Source organism: Macrobrachium rosenbergii, chromosome 58 (genome assembly GCF_040412425.1).
Source record: "Macrobrachium rosenbergii isolate ZJJX-2024 chromosome 58, ASM4041242v1, whole genome shotgun sequence".
Classification (NCBI taxonomy): domain Eukaryota; kingdom Metazoa; phylum Arthropoda; class Malacostraca; order Decapoda; family Palaemonidae; genus Macrobrachium; species Macrobrachium rosenbergii.
The window spans coordinates 16,637,889-16,658,303 of record NC_089798.1 but is presented as its reverse complement, the minus strand read 5'-3'; the positions used below and the strand labels follow the sequence as shown (position 1 = coordinate 16,658,303).

General features: G+C 37.7%; 1 protein-coding gene across 1 annotated transcript in view; it reads left to right on the top strand.

The window, feature by feature from the left end:
- Nucleotides 1-872: 872 nt before the first annotated feature.
- Nucleotides 873-20,415, top strand: part of LOC136837211 (uncharacterized) — a 27,267-nt gene continuing 7,724 nt past the window's right edge. The window contains exon 1 of the mRNA XM_067101884.1: nt 873-1,588. Coding sequence (XP_066957985.1) covers nt 1,253-1,588 — 336 coding nt within the window. The 5' untranslated portion in view covers nt 873-1,252. The remainder of the gene's footprint in view (nt 1,589-20,415) is intronic.

Here is a 20,415-nt window from a genome sequence, read left to right as displayed (position 1 = left end):
CAGGAGATAATCACATTCTCTCTCTCTCTCTCTCGTGAGCCGGTAGTCGAGTGACTGAAATATCTTGAATATCAGGCTTATGGCAGCAACTTAGCGTGGTAGTTCAGTAGCGCGGTCAGACTAAACGACAACGAGTGCAGTCTCACAGAATCGCTTTGCCATAAAAGAGAGCAACACAAAAGGGCAGTTGGGAAGGTCCCATCTACAAAACAGACCCACTCGCTGTGATCATTGCATTGCTTTGCTAGATTTTTCAAGACTGACGATGAGAATTGCCACTGTACAATACAGGAACTATTTTTATTTTAAAATTAAAACTTAAGCGGTAGATGCACCAATAAAATTCGCGACCGTAGCGATAAAGACGGCAAAAAAGGGAAAACGAACTTTACTTTCGTCCATTAAGATAAATCTTTCCATATTCCTCGCCATTTGGGCTTTCATACATTTCATTCCTTTTTATTTCGGGTCAGGGCTGGAACTTTCACCTTAAATTGAACGGTTTCATCTGCTTATCTTCGTGCAAGAGGTGAAAGTCACGATGGGGGAGGAGAGGTCTGGACTGCAGATAGCTGTGATAAAAACGAGGGAAAACGCGTTTATTTCGTTTACCTGTACATATTTCTTCTATTAATCTCTTACTGGTGGTAGTAAAATGAAATCAGCCGCTCCAGACTCTAATACCAAACTCTGATTATCAAAAGAGAATGGAAGTAGACGTCAAGACCATGACGTCATCGGTCTTTTCGCTAACCTGGGAAGCGTGGGAGTGCGAGACGCTTACTGGTTGGCACGTGATGATGTCATAACTCCACTTAGCCAATGGGAGTAGTTCTATGACAGGACAGCTGGGAAAGAAGTGTGTCGACGTTGCATATTGCGTCTGCCTTTCGGAGGGAAAGGTAACGCGGCTCGGCTCTCGCGCAGTCGGTTGGGGAAGGAAGATACTCGTCTCTGCTTGTCGCTAGTCTTTATCGTATTCAGGAGCGCAATGGATAAATATTTTCATATCAAAACTTACGTGACAAATGATACGACCTCTTAGTGAATTATTTAACAGAAAAGACGGGTGGGCTCTGAATATTAAAATTTTAAGAAAAAGTCAGTTAATTTACCAGGGCATCATTTCAGAAAAGCCTATCATCATTTTAGAGGACTGAACACTGTTCGTACCAGTATCATAATTAGATAGTGAACTGCATCTCGTGAGAGAGAGTTTTAGTCAATTATTTTTAGGAAGGAAGAAGAAAGCATGGCGAGTGTACTTAAAAGATTCCACAATTTCAAGAGTAACCAGTTCCATGGAGGGGCCTGTGGTGAAAAGAGAAGTCAGTCGCCTTCTGTTCCCAGCACAGAGAAAGGACCTGTGGGTGAGGCAGAGGCCGACACCGAGTGCCCCATCCCAAGTGAACTCCTACACAGGAGGAAAGTCTCCATATCGAAGAGTGGACGCTACAGGGAAAATCACAAGAAGAGATGCGCCCTTCTCGATGAGACAAAGAAGGAGCTGCAAACGCAGGCGAAAACTGCGCCATCCAGCTCCTCTGACAAAGAGGATCTGAGGACCACGGGGTCTCTAAAAGACAAGGTGAGTCAGGAGTGACAATTTAATTCTATGTGGAGATTTATAAAAGTGCAATCGTTTGACTTCTCTTTCTTCATAGTCAGCTAAAAGTATTTCATTGGGTGACTCTTAATCTTCAGTCAAGTGACGAAAATAAAATCAATGATGAATTTTAAAGTGTTGCATGCTTTCCCTACATGCAGTCTGGTGCTTCTGCGGTATGTATCTCTTGATATGCACCATTATTACTATTATTATTATGCTTTGTTGTTGTTGTTATTATTATCATAAACAAGGTTTGGTCAATGAGCTCCATAGAACTGTATAATACTCATGACTGGTAATTATTGGTAAATGAACAAGTAAGTAAAAAGAACAGAACAGATGTAACTAGTGAGGACAATAAAATAGTACTATAAAGTGATCACTTTCTTACGTGCAATCTTTGAAATCGCCGTATGAATTATATGGCAATAAATCAGTTTCACAAGGTATCTGGAAATAGTTGTGCAACGAAGACAGTTCTCGCTTGCAGCGAAGATTCTTATTGTCTCCATTCATTTTCTGTTCTGCAAAGTAACTAGTAATCATTTTTGATGGAATAGAAACTTTTTGCATCATTTGGCTGAGAATACCAAAATCACTTTTAAAATATTTGCGAGACCACAAGACTCGAAAACTGAATGAATGCAAATGACATTCACAGAGACAGTCATGGGTATCAGTCACGTGCATTGCCGAACGCTTGCGCATGAAGAACCAAATACATGATTATATATATGGATGGATGTATGACAGAGGCATGGAGCTTTACAAATGAGATTGACATCCATGGAATTAGCTGTAGGGAGCCCTTGAAAGATACTCCAGGATGTACCCGAATAAAATAAGGATTACGCACACACACACACACACACACACACACACACACACACACACACACACACACATATATATATATATATATATAATATTTATTTATTTGTATAGCCATATGTATATATATTTATACACATATAATATATATATATATATATATATATATATATATATATATATATATATATATATATATATATATATATATATATATAGTATATAATATGTATGTATGTACGTGTGTGTGTATGTGCCTGTGTGCGTGTATTATATTAGTTGGTCATTTTTGCATGTTAAACCTCAAATATAACCATAAGCAGTGGCATTCAATGGAAGATCTTATGCAATTTACGAGGTTATGTTTGTGTAATTTGTGGTTAGCCAACGCAATCTTCCACATCAGTTAGTTTGTATGGAGGTGGAGAGGCGGTCCTTTGAGCCACTTGCACAGAGCTTTAGCCGCTTGTTTTATTTTCATTCTGTTGCTGTTCCGAGACTGTCTGACACTTCTGGCTGGACAGTTGAAGTGTATCGCAAGACATGACGAGATCACTGTTTAAAGACCATGGATGAAAAATAGCCCTCGCTTTGCTTAGTTAGTGCGCAGTCTTGTTTCATTGTTGTGGCGAGGAAGCATGAGCTGAAAGTTCTGTGCTAGATTAGTGAAGCAACACAAACCACAAAGGTCAGTGGTTAGTAATCTCTTGTTTATAACCTGCGGCTTTCGTTTCTACGAAGCGCGCTCGGCAAACAATTGTCGAATAAAATTACTTTGCCTACACACGAACGAATAACTATGTTGACATAACTAACGTAAGTCTGTACTTACAGTATACAGCAGAGCCTTATGGTCTTGTATTTCTGTTTTCAGTAGTTGTTATCCTTAATGACGTTTCCTTTTGACAGCAGCTAAAATTTTGAACAAGTAAAAAACTACTGAAAGTCTTCCATAGCGAAGTTATTTTCTTCGGTGTTCTTTACAGCTGAAATATTTTGGTTTTCTTTCCTGGAAAAACGATTCCTTCTGAGACAGTTCTGCGAACAAGCCCTTGAATGTTTGAGATGTGGCGGTTGTCCTCGCGGTTACACTCAGAAGGTGGCGTGGCTTTCCAGAATCAAACTTTTCTAGAAGGATGCCTGTCATCAGCTTCTCTAAGTTCAGAAACTTCCCAAAGCTGGCAAAAACATGATTTTGTTTGTATATCTGCATTGTTTAACAGTTTTTTTTTTTTGACACGATCTGGGACAGAAAAACTTAGCAGAAAAGGGACTGTAAATAACTGACAGCTGCTTCGGTCTGCCTCACGAAGAGTTGCACTCAGTGATCAAACGGGATGTTGATTTTGATAAGTAATATGACCTTTGCCACATCCTATAAATCGTGTAATCAGATGCTTTGCTTTGCTTTGCTTTGCTTTGCTTATTCCTGTCGAACCGATACGAAATGGCCAGTCGAAGTGCTGAATTGTTGTTTGGAGTTCCTCTGCTGCTCGCGTTTTTACCCAGGGTTGACCTCTGCGCGTCCTGCTATCATTTCTTGATAACAGAGATTAACGTTTACACTCTCGCTTTTTTCAAATGAATCATTCTCACTATGCCCTCTTTGATAAGCGTGACTGAAAAATCTTTCATCCGGTTTTCTTCCTACATTAATTAAAGTCGACTAGAAAACTTTAACTTCATCATTCAAGTGTATTCATTTAATAATTAAATACTTGGTTTTTACATGAATTCATTAGTATTGCTGGAGTTTCAGTTTTCCCAGTCGACACTGACTAATGAGGGTAGGAAATCCTGCATACAACAGATAACATGTGATAGTCACAAGTTAACGTAAGCTGAAACGGCTTCAAGTATAAAAAAAAAAGTTTAAAGGTGATCATTTCCCTTCTAGTGCACCGTTGCTCAGTTTATTATCGGCGAAAACCAACCAGCACTCAGAAGTCGCCTCTTCCCCATCCCATAGGCTGACCTTTACGTTGACAGCCCATAAAATGAAAAGACAATCATTCGCCACCAAATTCTTGGACGAAAATAAACTGCCAGAGCTCTAGTGTCAGTGAGCAGCATAGCCTGGACGTGTCTCGTCGGTTTAGTTGAGTTTTTTTTTCGCTCAAAACAACAAAAACAATCTTGCATCCGTTGCCACAACGTTTCGCTGCTTTGAGCAATGATTTCCGGAATTCTATCTTTTTATTTAATGTTTTCCATCGAGGATAAATTGAATCTTTTACGTCATACCATGCATCCTGTTTGAAGAAGTCAACCACTCTTGTATTTCATTCATACATCCCCCATACAAACAGACTCTCGAGTAACCAGCGGCACAATTATTTGGTGATCTTAAGCCGTATGAAGTGCGTTAGGAAGGAATGCAACTGGATTCCTTTACCTGATAGCTGGAAAAAGTCAGATATTTACTGAATCTTTATTGATTATTCGCTGAAGACATATGGGTGAAATTTGTCTTCGTCAAAAAAAGAAAGAATAAATACACAATGGCTTGGTTCGATGCTATAGGATTTTAAATACTGGAGTCACCCAATTCCCAATACAAAACCAAATAAGTAATAATAAAAAACAAATGAACTGACCGACTGTGCATATAAACAAAAGAGTAATCGTCAAATTCAAAATGAAAGAGCTCGGCAGTAGGATACTCCTTACATAAAGCACATTTTCCGTTTTCATGGCTCCAGTTGAAAATTCCTAGATCAAGATTACCTTCTGACGTTATGCACGATCTTCATATACAAGAGGAGGCGGAAAAGACGTCCTGCTTCTTTTCTTATCTCTCTCTCTCTCTCTGACTCTGTCACTGCCACTATTCTCCTGACAGGAGAACGAACGCCGGGTTCGTGATGTTTTCAGAAGCCATCCAGGGGCTGTTTTGATGGTCCGGCATGAGACGTCAGAACACTTTCCTCCGGATTTTACGCCAGGAAATTTTTGCATAAGCGAGATGTGAGAGGATGGCAAGCAAAGAGCATGATGTCCATTTAGTGATTAGGTAGAAAGCAGTAACGCAAGTTAATCATGAAAATGACTCATTGTGATGTTACAGTACATCCGGATATTATACTGGTTGATTTTAGGTGAATGGAAGCTTGTTCATCTTCAGGAGACATGGAAGATATTGTGAGACTATTTATTAACAGTTTAGTAATCTCTCAGCTTTTGTTTTCCCCCATTTGTGTCTGACACCCCGCCCCCCAACCCCCACAAGGGCTTTTGGTCTGCGAGTGGTCAGTGTGACATTTACAAAACACAGAATGGGTGAATGTGATCGCTAGACTCGATGCACACCTCTAACAAGTTTAGATTTACTCATCCTTTGATAATCTTTTCTCGCTCTTCATTCCTAGTGATAAGAGTAGTGGGCTGAATGGATGTTATAACTACACTGGGAGAGAAATAGGCTCAGTATATCAGTATATATGTATTCATTATATGTATATTAGTAGAGTACGCTGTTATTCAGGCTGAAAACTAGCTATAAATAGTCAGGGATTGTTTTTAATGAAGACAATTTCGGTTCAATATGGTTTTTCACTACGCTGACGGCAGTATTTTAAGCATTGCGCCACAGAGATGCGTTCGGTACGAAGGGTACACGTAATAATATCATCGTGTGCACGAAACAGCTAATTAATGCATAAATCACATTGTAAAAGAAAGGAAACTGGAGTGTCGGGAGGTAAACCATCCTGGAAACCAATAAGATTTTGTCCCGGCTCCTATCGTCGATGTCTAATCACACCCACCTCCCTCAAACAAAATGCAGTATGTGCTAGTGTCAATTTACAAAAAGGGGTTTGATAACAGCTATGTATGCAAACACAAAACTTAGACAAAAGAATTGAATGAGTGTGGTTTTTGGAGTTAGTCTCAAGCAAGGACGTCTGTTTTTACGTAAATATCAGTCTGGTTATGTTACTTTGATTCCACAGATTCGCAGTCAGTGTAAGGGTCAGAAAATCATTACAGTTAAATTTTGGGGTGGAAGACTACAACCCTGCAAAATACAATGCACAGCCGCATATGCCCCATCAAGTTGCATATGCCGACCAATTTGCAACTACAGCTAGGCGCAACTGTCTGGGAGGAGAAGACGACAAACATACTACCCACAAGATTTCAGAGATTATATATATATATATATATATATATATATGTATATATATATATATATATGTGTGTGTGTGTGTGTGTGTATACAGGTATATATATATACAGTATATATATATATATATATATATATATATATATATATATATATATATATATATATCCTTAGAAGACGGAGCTGCAGCTCTAGGTACATCTCTCCAGGGAAGCATAGGAAAGGCGTCGTACTCAGGTACATTTATTTTGCCAACGTTTCACGATTCATAATCGCATCCTCAAGGCTATAATAAAGATACAAACGAACTTAAAACCAAGCCCTGCATAATCCATTAAAATTACGCAATATTTAATCAAATTTAATGAACATCAGCATGTAGAAAGCTTGAAAATAATTTATGAACAACTTAAAACAGGAAATTATACTAAACATTAAAAATATGTACAAAATATCTATAAGATTCTAAAAACAGTAAAAAATATTTAAAACATTTAAAACACTAAAAAATTGTAAGGCTATTCTGTACCTTATCCTCGCAAAGGACGGGCAGTGACTGAGAGTTTCGTAAAAACAAACAACGCACCTTAGGCAATAAACAACTGTACAGAGGAGGATTGCATATTTAAAGACGGAACTATCTTTTTTATCATAATGGACTCCAAGATTGTTAGGTCGTTTTCATTATGTACTTGACCTATAATTGCAAAGTCCTTATCTTCAATATGCTTTGCATGACCTAGAATGGTTCCTAATATTTGACTGTTCGGGATTTGATAATCTACTGCCCGTTCTAAAACTTACGCCCCTGTGGGAATCTATTCTCACCTTGAGTAGCCTCTTCGTACAACCCACATAAGTCCCGTGATCACATCTCGGGCACGTATATTTATAAATAACATTAGATTTTAGAAGAGGACTAAGGCGGTCTTTCATTCTGAACAGGGATCCGATCGTTAATGGATTTTTTGGAACTATTTTAAGGTTTAGGGCCGGGAATTCTTTTTGAATTATCGTCAGGAACTTTTTCCTGAAAAGGTCATCATGTAAAAAAGGGAAGCTGGCAAACATTTTCAATTTTGGTGCTGTCGAAACTGATGGTACCTCCATGAACCTAGCATTTAGCATTTTCCTTAGCATTTTAAACAATAGTTTGTCTGAAAGCAGTTATTTTTAAGATACTGGGAAAGAAAGTTAATTTCCTCATTAAAAGTAAACCAATTAGAGTAATTCAAAAAGAACGCCCTAAACCTTAAAATAGTTCCAAAAATCCATTAACGATCGGATCCCTGTTCAGAATGAAAGACCGCCTTAGTCCTCTTCTAAAATCTAATGTTATTTATAAATATACGTGCCTGAGATGTGATCACGGGACTTATGTGGGTTGTACGAAGAGGCTACTCAAGGTGAGAATAGATTCCCACAGGGGCGTAAGTTTTAGAACGGGCAGTAGATTATCAAATCCCGAACAGTCAAATATTAGGAACCATTCTAGGTCATGCAAAGCATACATTGAAGATAAGGACTTTGCAATTATAGGTCAAGTACATAATGAAAACGACCTAACAATCTTGGAGTCCCTTATGATAAAAAGATAGTTCCGTCTTTAAATATGCAATCCTCCTCTGTACAGTTGTTTATTGCCTAAGGTGCGTTGTTTGTTTTACGAAACTCTCAGTCACTGCCCGTCCTTTGCGAGGATAAGGTACAGAATAGCCTTACAATTTTTAGTGTTTTAAATGTTTTAAATATTTTTACTGTTTTTAGAATCTTATAGATATTTTGTACATATTTTTAATGTTTAGTATAATTTCCTGTTTTAAGTTGTTCATAAATTTACATGCTGATGTTCATTAAATTTGATTAAATATTGCGTAATTTTAATGGATTATGCAGGGCTTGGTTTTAAGTTCGTTTGTATCTTTATTATAGCCTTGAGGATGCGATTATGAATCGTGAAACGTTGGCAAAATAAATGTACCTGAGTACGACGCCTTTCCCTATGCTTCCCCTGGAGATATATATATATATATATATATATATATATATATATATATATATATATATATATATATATATATATATATATATATATATACATACATACATACATATGCATCTGTCTGTTTCCAGTGTCAATATATATCAAGACTACTTACGGAATGGACAAGTGCACAAGCCCATTCGAATGAAGGGTGATTATTAGTAGCAAAGCTATACTACAGTAGATATTCCAGAGAATTAGTCGATAAGAAACTAAAGGACGCGGTGGAAAATAAAAACATAAGTACACAATTCGTGTTCAGTTCTTTGACTCTAGAGAATAATTATACGAAATGAACTTCATGACAGGTAAGGATTTCATTCATTGCTCAAGGAAACGCCTTTCATCTTTAATTAGCCTGAAACATTATGATAGATCAAAGTGTAACTAAGACTTCAACTTTCTCTCTCTCTCTCTCTCTCTCTCTCTCTCTGTTATTCCTGTAGTTTTCTTTTATAAAACAGCGTGAATTTAGTGACTGCATGGAATACGTGTGCTGAGTCTATAAGGCCACCAATTAGCTTCCATGAGAGAGAGAGAGAGAGAGAGAGAGAGAGAGAGAGAGAGAGAGAGAGTATATTCTAGTTTAACCAGACCACTGAGCTGATTAACAGCTCTCCTAGGGCTGGCCCGAAGGATTAGGCTTGTTTTACGTGGCTAAGAACCAATTGGTTACCTAGCAATGGGACCTACAGCTTATTGTGGAATCCGAACCACATTATACCGAGAAATTAATTTCTATCACCAGACATAAATTCCTCTACTTCTTTCATTGGCCGGCCGGAGATTCGAACTCGGGCCCTGCAGTGTGCTAGCCGAGAACGGTACCGACCAGTCACCGAAGAACTGAGAGAGAGAGAGAGAGAGAGAGAGAGAGAGAGAGAGAGAGAGAGAGAGAGAGAGAGCTGATATCACTGAAAGGTTAATGGTGACCTAAATCCAAATACACATCGTAGATATACTAAAAATAGAAGACATTTTCAGTCAACCAGGTAAAAAATGAATATACTCGTATTTGACGACCTTCAGGCTACATTAAAAGTATCGCTGTATGCCATTCACAAGTGTGCACATTTTCAATTGGAACAATGCGCAGTTTGATGTCAGAACTCTCTCATTATCAGGAGTTTCAGGAAGACCCCCTGGCAAGGTGACGGCTGAAAGGAGAGTCAACAGAGAAAATCAAAAGCCTTGTACAAGTTCTTCAGGGTAGAGGTATTGTAGCCACGCCCCTAGGCTGAGGTCGCGTTTTGCGACTGGTGTTAAACTAATGCGAAAACTGTTTTAGGAATGATTAGGAATAAGGCAAGCCCTCATTTTGACTGGTTTTTTTGCAATGACTAGTTAATTTGTTGTTAAATGTGCTGAGACATTCATGAACCCTTCGATCTATCGTACCAGATACAATACTAAAGTAAACGAAACATGGAAAGAGCGCGATGACAAGGCCGAGGCAGAACTGCTGCGAAAGAAATGATTTCCGAATTCGATAATATGGAGTTTTGCTAAAATATTATAAGAAAGTGTATTGATCTATTAAGTAACTGGTAACAGTGTTTTTTGTTTTTCTAGAAGCAGGACAGATGCAGTTGCAGACGTGACTCGCATTTATATCTTGTTTTCTTCAAGTGTACAAAGGAGGTTTTCGTCTAAAATTAATGCTGAAATGCATTATATGAACAAACCATATATCTATTTAATATATTTTATCAAAAGAAAACTTTGACCAGTCATGACAATGTCCATTCATTACCTGTAGTAAACTTGTACGTGAGATTGCGACAGGTTTAGCCAAAATGCAGGTTCAATACACTGGCGTTAAAGTATGTCTCTTTCATCAATGAAGATAATGAAATTCTCACTTGAAATAACCGAGGAATAAACACAAGAGTTTGACGGGGAACAGGAGAGTTGATTGGAAATGCTTGATGTTGGAAGAGTGCTAACATAGTATCCGTGAATATCAGTGAGGCCAAAATGGTAGTGCGAATTCTTGATTGAGGCACAAATGCATACAGAAATATGTAAGGTCATTTTTGTGAAATCTGAGACATTATATTTAGTGCCATGCTTTTATTTAGCACCGTATTATAACTAATAACAGAATTCATCCGGATATTGGTCATCAAATAGCGTAACTTTCACACGAAACAACGATTTCTCAGACAGGAGTTAATTCATAATGGATTAAGAACAAGAAAAGACTCTGGAAGTTATTTCTATAGCACCTGGCGTGCTTCTGTCCCTCAGAGAGAAACCACGATAATGCAGTGCAGTTCTAATTCCTTGAGCGAGATGTACAGTAAGGCATCCGAGAACACACTTCTTTCCTTTTCTCTTCTTCTGCTATCTGTACTTGAGTGCTTCTTTTTGTTTATCTTTCTCTTGCTGCATGTGTATATACATCTGTCTACCTATTCTTTGTTGTTTACGTTGCGTTTGGGCCGATCGTATGTGACTGTGGACTTTGAGAACTAGTATGATTCGGCCTTAGCCGACACATACATACACAAACATATATATGTATACATTATATATACATATGCATGTGTATACACATAGTATATTTATATTTATAAAAGTAAGCAAAATCTTCAACCACTAGCGTATGATGGTTTTTAGGATTAGAATTAATAATATCAAGCGGTCACATACTTCAATAAAAACTATCAGAAATGAGTGTGAGAAACTGTATGGAAAATAACCACTATGAATATAAAATATGTAATACAAATTTAAAACACGAGGAATGTGTTGTTCTGTGACTGTAGGGATGTATAACTTTCTTTACGACATTAAACTGTTTCCCCTGACAGAACAAAACAGCACAGCACAGCACAGCAGTCACTACGCTATGCTGTTGAATCATGGATGAACCACCAAGGCAGAAAACTTCCATGGCATAGTTGGTGTGTAGACCTCCACAGAAGGTTTATCATTAGTAGCGCTTTGATGTACAATACCCTTACCTAGCATGCACTCTCGCGCTTCCTGGATAAGGCCCTTTCAAACACTGTCTACTCGTCACTTTCACCAACCTGCCATTCTCCATTCTTTCCACATGACCAAACCATCTCAAATCACTCTGATCCATTCTTTCACCTATGGTAACCTTCTTACCACTTGCCCACGCATCTCCACATTTCTATCTGTTTCTGTTCTTGCACCACTTATAATACGGAAACATTTCATCTCAAAAGCTTCAGGCTTCTTCTATTATTCACATTCAACACCCACACTTCACCTCCACTCTTTGAAATTGACTGTAGTTGACACTAAGAAGAATCAAATATAGTCGAAGAACGAGAGACCAAGAAGAATTTTCGTATTTTCAACTATCATTTATAACAGCTTATAATGTTTAGGTTCTGTCCAAAACATGAAAACGGATATCATTTTTCAATATGAATAAAAACTTAAGCCATTCAGTTATGGAAATCGAGATATACACTGCCTTTAGTTTCATGAAATGAACAACATGAAATGAAAATACGCATACGCTCTAAGAAAATAAAGATTTCAAAAGACAATAATACTAATTAATCATATAATCTTTTTGCTACAACGGAACGACGCCTTAATGATGCTGATTTACGGTTCTTTAGAATTTACTTAGTAGAAATTTTGCGATGCGCTGAAACTTGGTCGAATGTTTGGACGCGCCGAAAGCTTGGTTGTGTGGCTGGCTCCTGAGTTATCAAGTTTGTGTTGTGAAAGAAACAAAGGAAACATCAAAGGTTCACATTAAATTTGGAGAAGTAAAGACGAAGACTGATTACATTTCATAATTCGCCTTCATTTTTAGTTTTCTGTCAAAGAAAACTATTGGAATGGCTATTTGTCTGTCCGTCCGCACTTTTTCTGTCCGCCCTCAGATCTTAAACACTACTGAGGCTAGAGGGCTGCACATTGGTATGTTGATCATTCATCCTCTAATCATCAAACATACCAGATTCCAGTCCTCTAGCCTTAGCAGTTTTTATTTTATTTAAGGTTAAAATTGCCATGATCGTGCGTCTGGCACAGATATAGGTGCCAACACAGGCCACTACCGGGCCGTGGCTGAGAGTTTCATACAGCATTATACACTGTGCAGAAAACTTGATTGCGCCGAAGAAACTTGGGCGCATCTTTTGCTTGTCTTGTTTGTCTATTGGTGACAATGCAGGGGGACGCTTCGCTGAAAAGTTTCCCCCTTTCAGCTCGGCTTCATTTGACTCATTTGGGTAGTCATATCAGTGGTTTCCTTGGGGCTCGTCTCCCCTCATATATGGAATTAGGGTACAGCCTGCTTATTGGGAACTGGAAGTCATAAGCAAGGCACCAAAGATAGGTGACCTGACTGACTGTGGTAACTATACAGTAGATGTAGTGAACTTACGTCGGTTGTAATGAAAATATCCAGTATGCTGATTCTCGGTAAGCTAAAGAAAGAAACTGATAAATATCTAAGCGAAGAACAAGCTGGTTATAGAAAAAGCAGGAGTTGCTCACGACAAATATTTGTGCAAGACTTTGTGCAGCAGTGTATGGAATTTAAAAATCACCTTCTGACAGCTTTTTGGGGCATTTGACAGGGTCCACAGATCAAAATGATTGAAGTTCTTGCGCCACTATGGCATTCCCGTTAAACATGCAGAGCTAACTGAATTTATTCATTGAGTTAAAGTTTTTGAAGTCTTGTCAAGTGAATTTTCAGTAAAACAGAGGGTTCTACAAAGCAATGTTATTTCATCTCTGCTGTTTGCCATTTTCATACATTTTGTAATGAAACGGAATCAAGGGTTTGTTTTGTATTAGCGTAATGATTGAAACTCTACTGAGACACAGTAATAAGGACAGAGTATGCAAGAAGAAGGCCTGGAATAACATCAGACGGAGAAAGAGTTACTGTAATGAGGCTGAATCTTTCAAATATTTGGGGACAAAGATATCCAGCACAAATTCTCTTGAGTTTGTATTTAGTGAAATATTAAAAAAAGGAGCTAAAATAACGGGAGCGCTGAACAAGGTCTGGAAATCAAACGAATTAAAATTGCACAAGAAAGCAAGATTATACACAAGAAAGATTAGTGCGGTCTGCACTGGTATACCGAAATGAATGGCAACGAACATATTTTGTCGATTTGAGGATAAAGCTTTAATAAGAATATAAGGAGACAGTTAGAAAGGCTACCATAAGGGAAATTACGGAAGTCACATATTAAGTTGAAGCAGTAGTGAAGAAAGGAATGGAATGTAAAATCTGGGTCACAGGCCAAGCGCTGGGAACTTGTGGCCCGTAAGGTCATTCTGCGCTGAAAGGGAAATTGAGAGTAAAATAGTGTAACAGGAGGAAAACTTCTCAGCTGCACTATGAAACAGTTGTTGGGAGAAGGTGGAAAGAGAATATGAACAGAGGTACAGTAAAAAGAATCAGAAGTTGCAAAGAAACTTAAGCAATGCCTACAGTGCACCACGTGAGATGCACTGACGGCACTACTCCCTACAGGGGTATGATGAAGAAGAGAAGAAGGCTTTTCATGGCCCTTGGGAGAATGGGACTATATGACAAGTGTCAGCTGAGCTAATGTGGCCACAGGAGAGTTGGAAGACCTACACCTACTTTGGTGGAAACTAAGACAAGGGAGGCTGGGTGGAGATATGTGAAAGATAAAGCACAGGAAAGACACGAATAGAGAAATTTCGCAGAAATCCTTTGCGTCACGCATCCTTGTGTGAAAATTAATCACAATTCTTTGGGACACCGCATTCACGTGGTCGAAGCATGATGAATTTTCCTGTGGGTAGCGTTTTCGCGTTTTCAGTCTATGACGTCACAGTTTCGATGAGGTCATATTTTCTAATCCAGTCTACTATACGAAGCAAACGTTCATCTCGCCCGTGTGGGGGCCTATGCCCCTCTACCTCCTTTAGTTCTCTCACAGTGACAGAGAGAGAGAGAGAGAGAGAGAGAGAGAGAGAGAGAGAAAGAGAGAGAGAATTTATGATCAGTGACATTCATGTTCCCAAAAGAAGAACGATATCGGTTTCGAGCATTGTCAGCTGAAACGTATCAGATCTTGAGTTAATGGAATAAATGAAGCAATACTCATGAATATGATGAAATCACCAATGATGTACATATATTCATTTATGCTCTTTTTCTATTTTCACACTTGCAACATAATCATGTTTGGCTAACAGAATAAGTAATATCTCCAATTCTGTTTAACTCTAGTGAAATTGAGCCTTTCTAATATATTAGAAGGGTTCGGTTTCATATTATGAATGTTCTGTTCTAACTGCTTTAGACTTTTCTCTGTTGCTAAAACGACTTTTGAAAAATATCGGGAGTTCTCATTCTATCCCGCAAATTCTTTCCTTCATCTCAGGGTATTATCAACTCTCGAGCATTGCTCTCTTTTCTCTCCCTTCAAAATACTGCTGAAGATCAGGCAATTGGTCTAGTGGACGACGCTGCTTCCACTTCAGTCCCAGACCTTTCTTCGCTGTAGGGGTCTTTGTGATTTTGCTACCTGCACTTTTTCTGTCTGGTTGTTCTTTTTTCGTGTCTTTTTACATTTCCTTTGCAGAGACTTCGGTTCTTTACATTGATTTTTCGGAGGGTGCTTAATCAGTCTGAAGTTATCTCTTTCTACGTCTGGTTTCTCTGAAAACAAACAACTTTCTTCTTCCAAAAAGTATGATTGTCGTATTTTTCCCGTACTAAACCCACTACTTTTCTCCCTTGTTCTCTATTTTCTTCCAACCTGTTTTCTCTCTTTCAACCTACTGTCAGTCCTTTGGAAGTATTTGTGTTCCCTTTGCACCTACCCTAATATAAATAACTGAGTAAATATATATAAAATGAGCGGAAAGTAATTGTGACAAATTTTCGGTTGATAGGGTAATGATAGCCTCATCAGAACTACTGAAAATATATTTCAGTACAAATGTACGTATTGTAACAGGCATTTTTTTTTATCGCACTGTAACCAGCGATTCTCGTTGGTGAGTCCAAAAACAAAGCGTCGAGGGAACCGGGCAGCCCTCGTCCTGTTTTCCCTCCCTTCTGCACGCTTCCCTTTATCCAGGGAAGTGTCTGTGGACTCCTTGATGCCGAGTTATATCCAGTTCATTTCCAGAATGCAACAATGATTTCTTGTATTAGGAAAATGCTTCACAATCTACATCATTTCAATCTTTCAGTCAGTATGTTTCTGATAAATCGCCCTGATTAGCTGTAAAAACGCTTTGATAAATCACTCTACAGTAACCAGAAATGAACCATTACCGTCTCATACTGATAACTGCAAAACTCTTATCATCCTTACTCTGCCTGTATCATGACTCCTTTTCTGAAATGGGCTGCTAACTAATGAACTTGACTCAATCCCCATCAACGAATTTTGACTGATTTCATCTTTTTTTCACATGGTCTAAACCAACTGGAATGTCGAAATTTATCGGGACTTCGCTCGAAGGCTTCGTGATATTATATATAGCCTACTGACAAAAAAAAAAAAAGCAAAGTGACGATCACAAGAGTTTATTCGGATCATGTTGATGGAACGAGCACACCATTACATCATTCAGGTTCAGATTACCTCTCTAATTAGAACCAACACGAAAATGAATACCAGGATATCCTCACGGCTTTTCTGACTGTCCTGACATGAACAATGTATACATACACACATACATATATATATATATATATATATATATATATATATATATATATATATATATATATATATATATATATATATATATATATATATATATATATAATTTATCCACAAATATTTAACATACATTTCACTATACCTGGGAATAACGTACACCGAGGGGAAATCATAATTGACAAGTGCTTCGTCGGTGTGCAGTGCATTTGACTACCTATCAAAGTTCGATGACGAAGCACTTATAAATCATAATTTCCCTTGGGTGTAAGTTATTCCCGAGATATACTGAATTAGATATTAAATGATATTTGTGGCTTAATATTTATAAATAAAAAGTCACGCGTGGATATGTGACTTTAATATATATATATATATATATATATATATATATATATATATATATATATATATATATATATATACTGTATATGTGAGTGTGTATATCTATGTATGTATATATATGTGTGTGTGTGTATGCATCACTGCCTCTAATGTTGCGTGACATCAAGGACCCTATGAAAATCCACAACTCTCTTTTTTCTTGTGCTTTATCTTCCATAAATCTCCACTCATCTATAGCCTCCCTTCTCATAGTCCTCATCTAAGTAGGTCTGGGTCTTCCAAGTCTTTTGTCACCCACAAGAACTCAGTGTCATCTGCATATTCTAAGTCTGTCAAGTTCTATCGTCAATCCAATCAACAACGCCTTCTCTTCCATCTACGACCATTTTTTTATTTATAAAGTCTGAGGAGGTCAAACAGCAAAGGTGAAAAAACATTTCCTTGAAGAATCCTACTATTCATTGCAAATTGCGTTGGCAAGACCCCGTAAGCATTAACTTAGGATGCACTTTGTTCATGTATAATTTAAATTAGCTTTGCATGTTTAACGGGAATACCATAGTGACGCAAGATATTCCTTAATATTGATCTATGGACACTGTCAAATGCCTTCTCATAATCAACAAAAGACATCAGAGGATGGTTTCTGATTCTGTACACTGCCGCACAATACATCTTAACACAAATATTTGACATTTTCAACTTCTGCATTTTCTTCAACCGTGAGGGTCTGTTTATTTTTTCCTTATTCTTCAAAGCATTCTAGTTATAATACGAAGTGAATTTCAGTTTCATCTGTTTTCTACTTGACAAAGTTTGAATTCACTCATAACACATTCAGACTTTCCTCAGTCCACGGTGTATCAAGGAAATTACTCCTTCTATCTCTTTTAAGATCTCACTGCAGGAAAATCTGCCTCCCAGCATTTGTCACTTTCATCTAATGTTATTATTGACTCATATTTCATTTTGATAAGTATTTTCCATATTTTCTTTTCACACATGGATAAATCATTAATAATCCTGTGGCTTTCCTAATGCCAGTGCCACTCCCTAAACAACCGGATTTATTAACATTATCAGCCTGTTTGTCAAAACATTCTCTTATCATTTCTTGAAATTCGTTTAACTTCACTATCTGGATTTGAGTGCTTAGCACATTCTTTTACACGCACACACACACACACACACACACATACATATATATACACACACATATACACACACATATATATATATATATATATATATATATATATATATATATATATATATATATATATATATTACTAGCAGGACCTCAATAAAACTGGATGGTGTCTGGCGGAAATATTTATTCAAGAAAAGTTACAACCTTTATAGGACTAACAGTCCTCATTGTCAAGTATCCATGGAATGACCGGACACGTAGTCCAGCTGTATTTTTATGTGTCTGGTCATTCCACGGATACTTGACAATGAGGACTGTTAGTCCTATAGAGCTTGTAACTGTTCTTGAATAAATATCTCCGCTAGATACCATCCAGTTTTCATGAGGTCCTGTTAGTAATTGTATCAATGCACAGAACAACTGTGTAAGTGATGAAGTTTACACATATAAATATATATATATATATATATATATATATATATATATATATATATATATATATATATGTGTGTGTGTGTGTGTGTGTGTGTGTGTGTGTGTGTGTGTATGTTTCAATATACAAAGATATATATGCGTGATTCTGTGTTTGCGCATGGGTAAGTCAGCCTTAACTCACACAAGTACACACAAAAGATAATCATTTTTCTACATAGACCTCATAAAAGTTTTTAAGATGTGAGGGCGGAAGGACAGAAAAAGTGTAGAGGGGCAGACACATCCATCCCATCTCAATAGTTTTCTTTTACAGGAAACTAAAAACAAGAGACGCCAAATTTCCCAAAGAGATTTACGCTAGCCATAAATCCATTGTAATTACGTAAAAGGTACACGGGATGGAAGCTGACAAATCTGGCGCAGGTAATTTTAAATAAAAGTGATTATGTTCTAAAGATGAAAATTTTTTTATGTATGTGGGAATAGCAATTTCAACGAAAAAGCCAATGAACTGTTAAAGGGAAGAGAAAGCTTATTAATTAAAAAGATGTTGTGTGATCAAGCTTTATTACATTCCCTTGAACAGTAGAAATGCAGTCATGAGCTCTGTTCGTCTGCATTCACATTATTTTGCAAAATACCTTGTTGATATTCTGAACCCACTGGTTGGTCCCATTTCTGATGTAAATATAAAGAACAAGAATTTTAAACCAAACTAAGTAATGTATAGAGCAATAGTGATTCTATGTTAAAGAGTTTGGATGTGCTATCATCAATCACCGAAGTGCCTACTGGTAATTTGGTAGACGTTTCATCTGAGACCTTAGTGAGCAGACAGCTGGATCTACCATTCTATAAGAAACCCTAGTGAGTAAAAGATTGGAAATTCGAATTCATCTGGAAACATTACTCTCAAAACTTGGGCATGGCCATGGGAAATCCTCCCTCTCCAGTTGTATGCAATCTGTACAGGAATTCCTGAAAGCAGTATTTTAGCGAAATCATTCCATGAAGTGTAATAAGGTTTCAGGTATGCAGACGGTATATGCACTTGGCTGGGGGACGAAAATGTGAACATTTTCTGAAGTAACTTGAATGAAGTTGGTGACATCGATAAAATTCGCTATGGAAATCGAGAATGACGGTAGACTACCATCTTTGGATTGCCTAATACAGTGAATTAAAAATGGTCTTAATTTTTAGTGTGCACAGAATACCTACCAACATCACTGCCTATGTGCATACATGTCCATTCTACCAACAGCAATAAAATAAAGAAACAGGTGTTCGTATCCATGTTTTTGTGTATGTAGCTCAGAATGTACTGATGATGAAATGATGCAATTGCGAATACAGGCAAGACATGAAAATATCTGATTATCAGACAGCGCACTAAAAATGGCAAAATCTATTTTTATGGTAATAACAATGAAACATGTGACAAAAAACCTACTTATAATACTATACAGTAACCATTTGAAAGATACTCTCCATTACTTAAGAACGTTACTGGACCACTGAAGAAGAAACCAATGAAAAAAGCAATTATATACAGAAGAATGTGTGTATCAAACTCCATGTAATTCATATGACAATTTTTATGTTGGTCAGCCTATAAAATCATTGGAGAAGAGAAGAGAACAGCACAAAAATGTAGAAGACGACAAGGCACATGCAGGAGAGCCGCGAAACTTTCGTTCATGTAGTGGAAACAATCATGCGGGCGACTGGCCAAGCGGCGAAAAGCTGGTGTTTTGCTGGCATGCTGGCAAAGAGCGCTTGTAAACAGTTTTCTAAAGAAAGAAAAAAAGTGTTTGTAAGAATAAACAACTAAAAAATGCGCCGACGTTTCTTCGGCGCAATCGAGTTTTCTGTACAGCGTATAATGCTGTATGAAACGCTCAACTACGGCCCATGAAACTCTCAGCCGCGGTCCATGAAACTTTCAGCCACCGCCCGGTGGTGGCCTGTGTTGTTGGTACCTATAGCGATGCCAGACGCACGATCATGGCTACTTTAACCTTAAATAGAATAAAAACTACTAAGACTAGAGGGCTGCAATTTGATATGTTTGATGATTGGAGGGTGAATGATCAGCATACCGATTTGCAGCCTTCTAGCCCCCTCAGTAGTTTTTAAGATCTGAGGGCGGAGAGAAAAACTGTGGACGGACAGACAAAGCCACCTTAATAGTTTTCTTGAACAGAA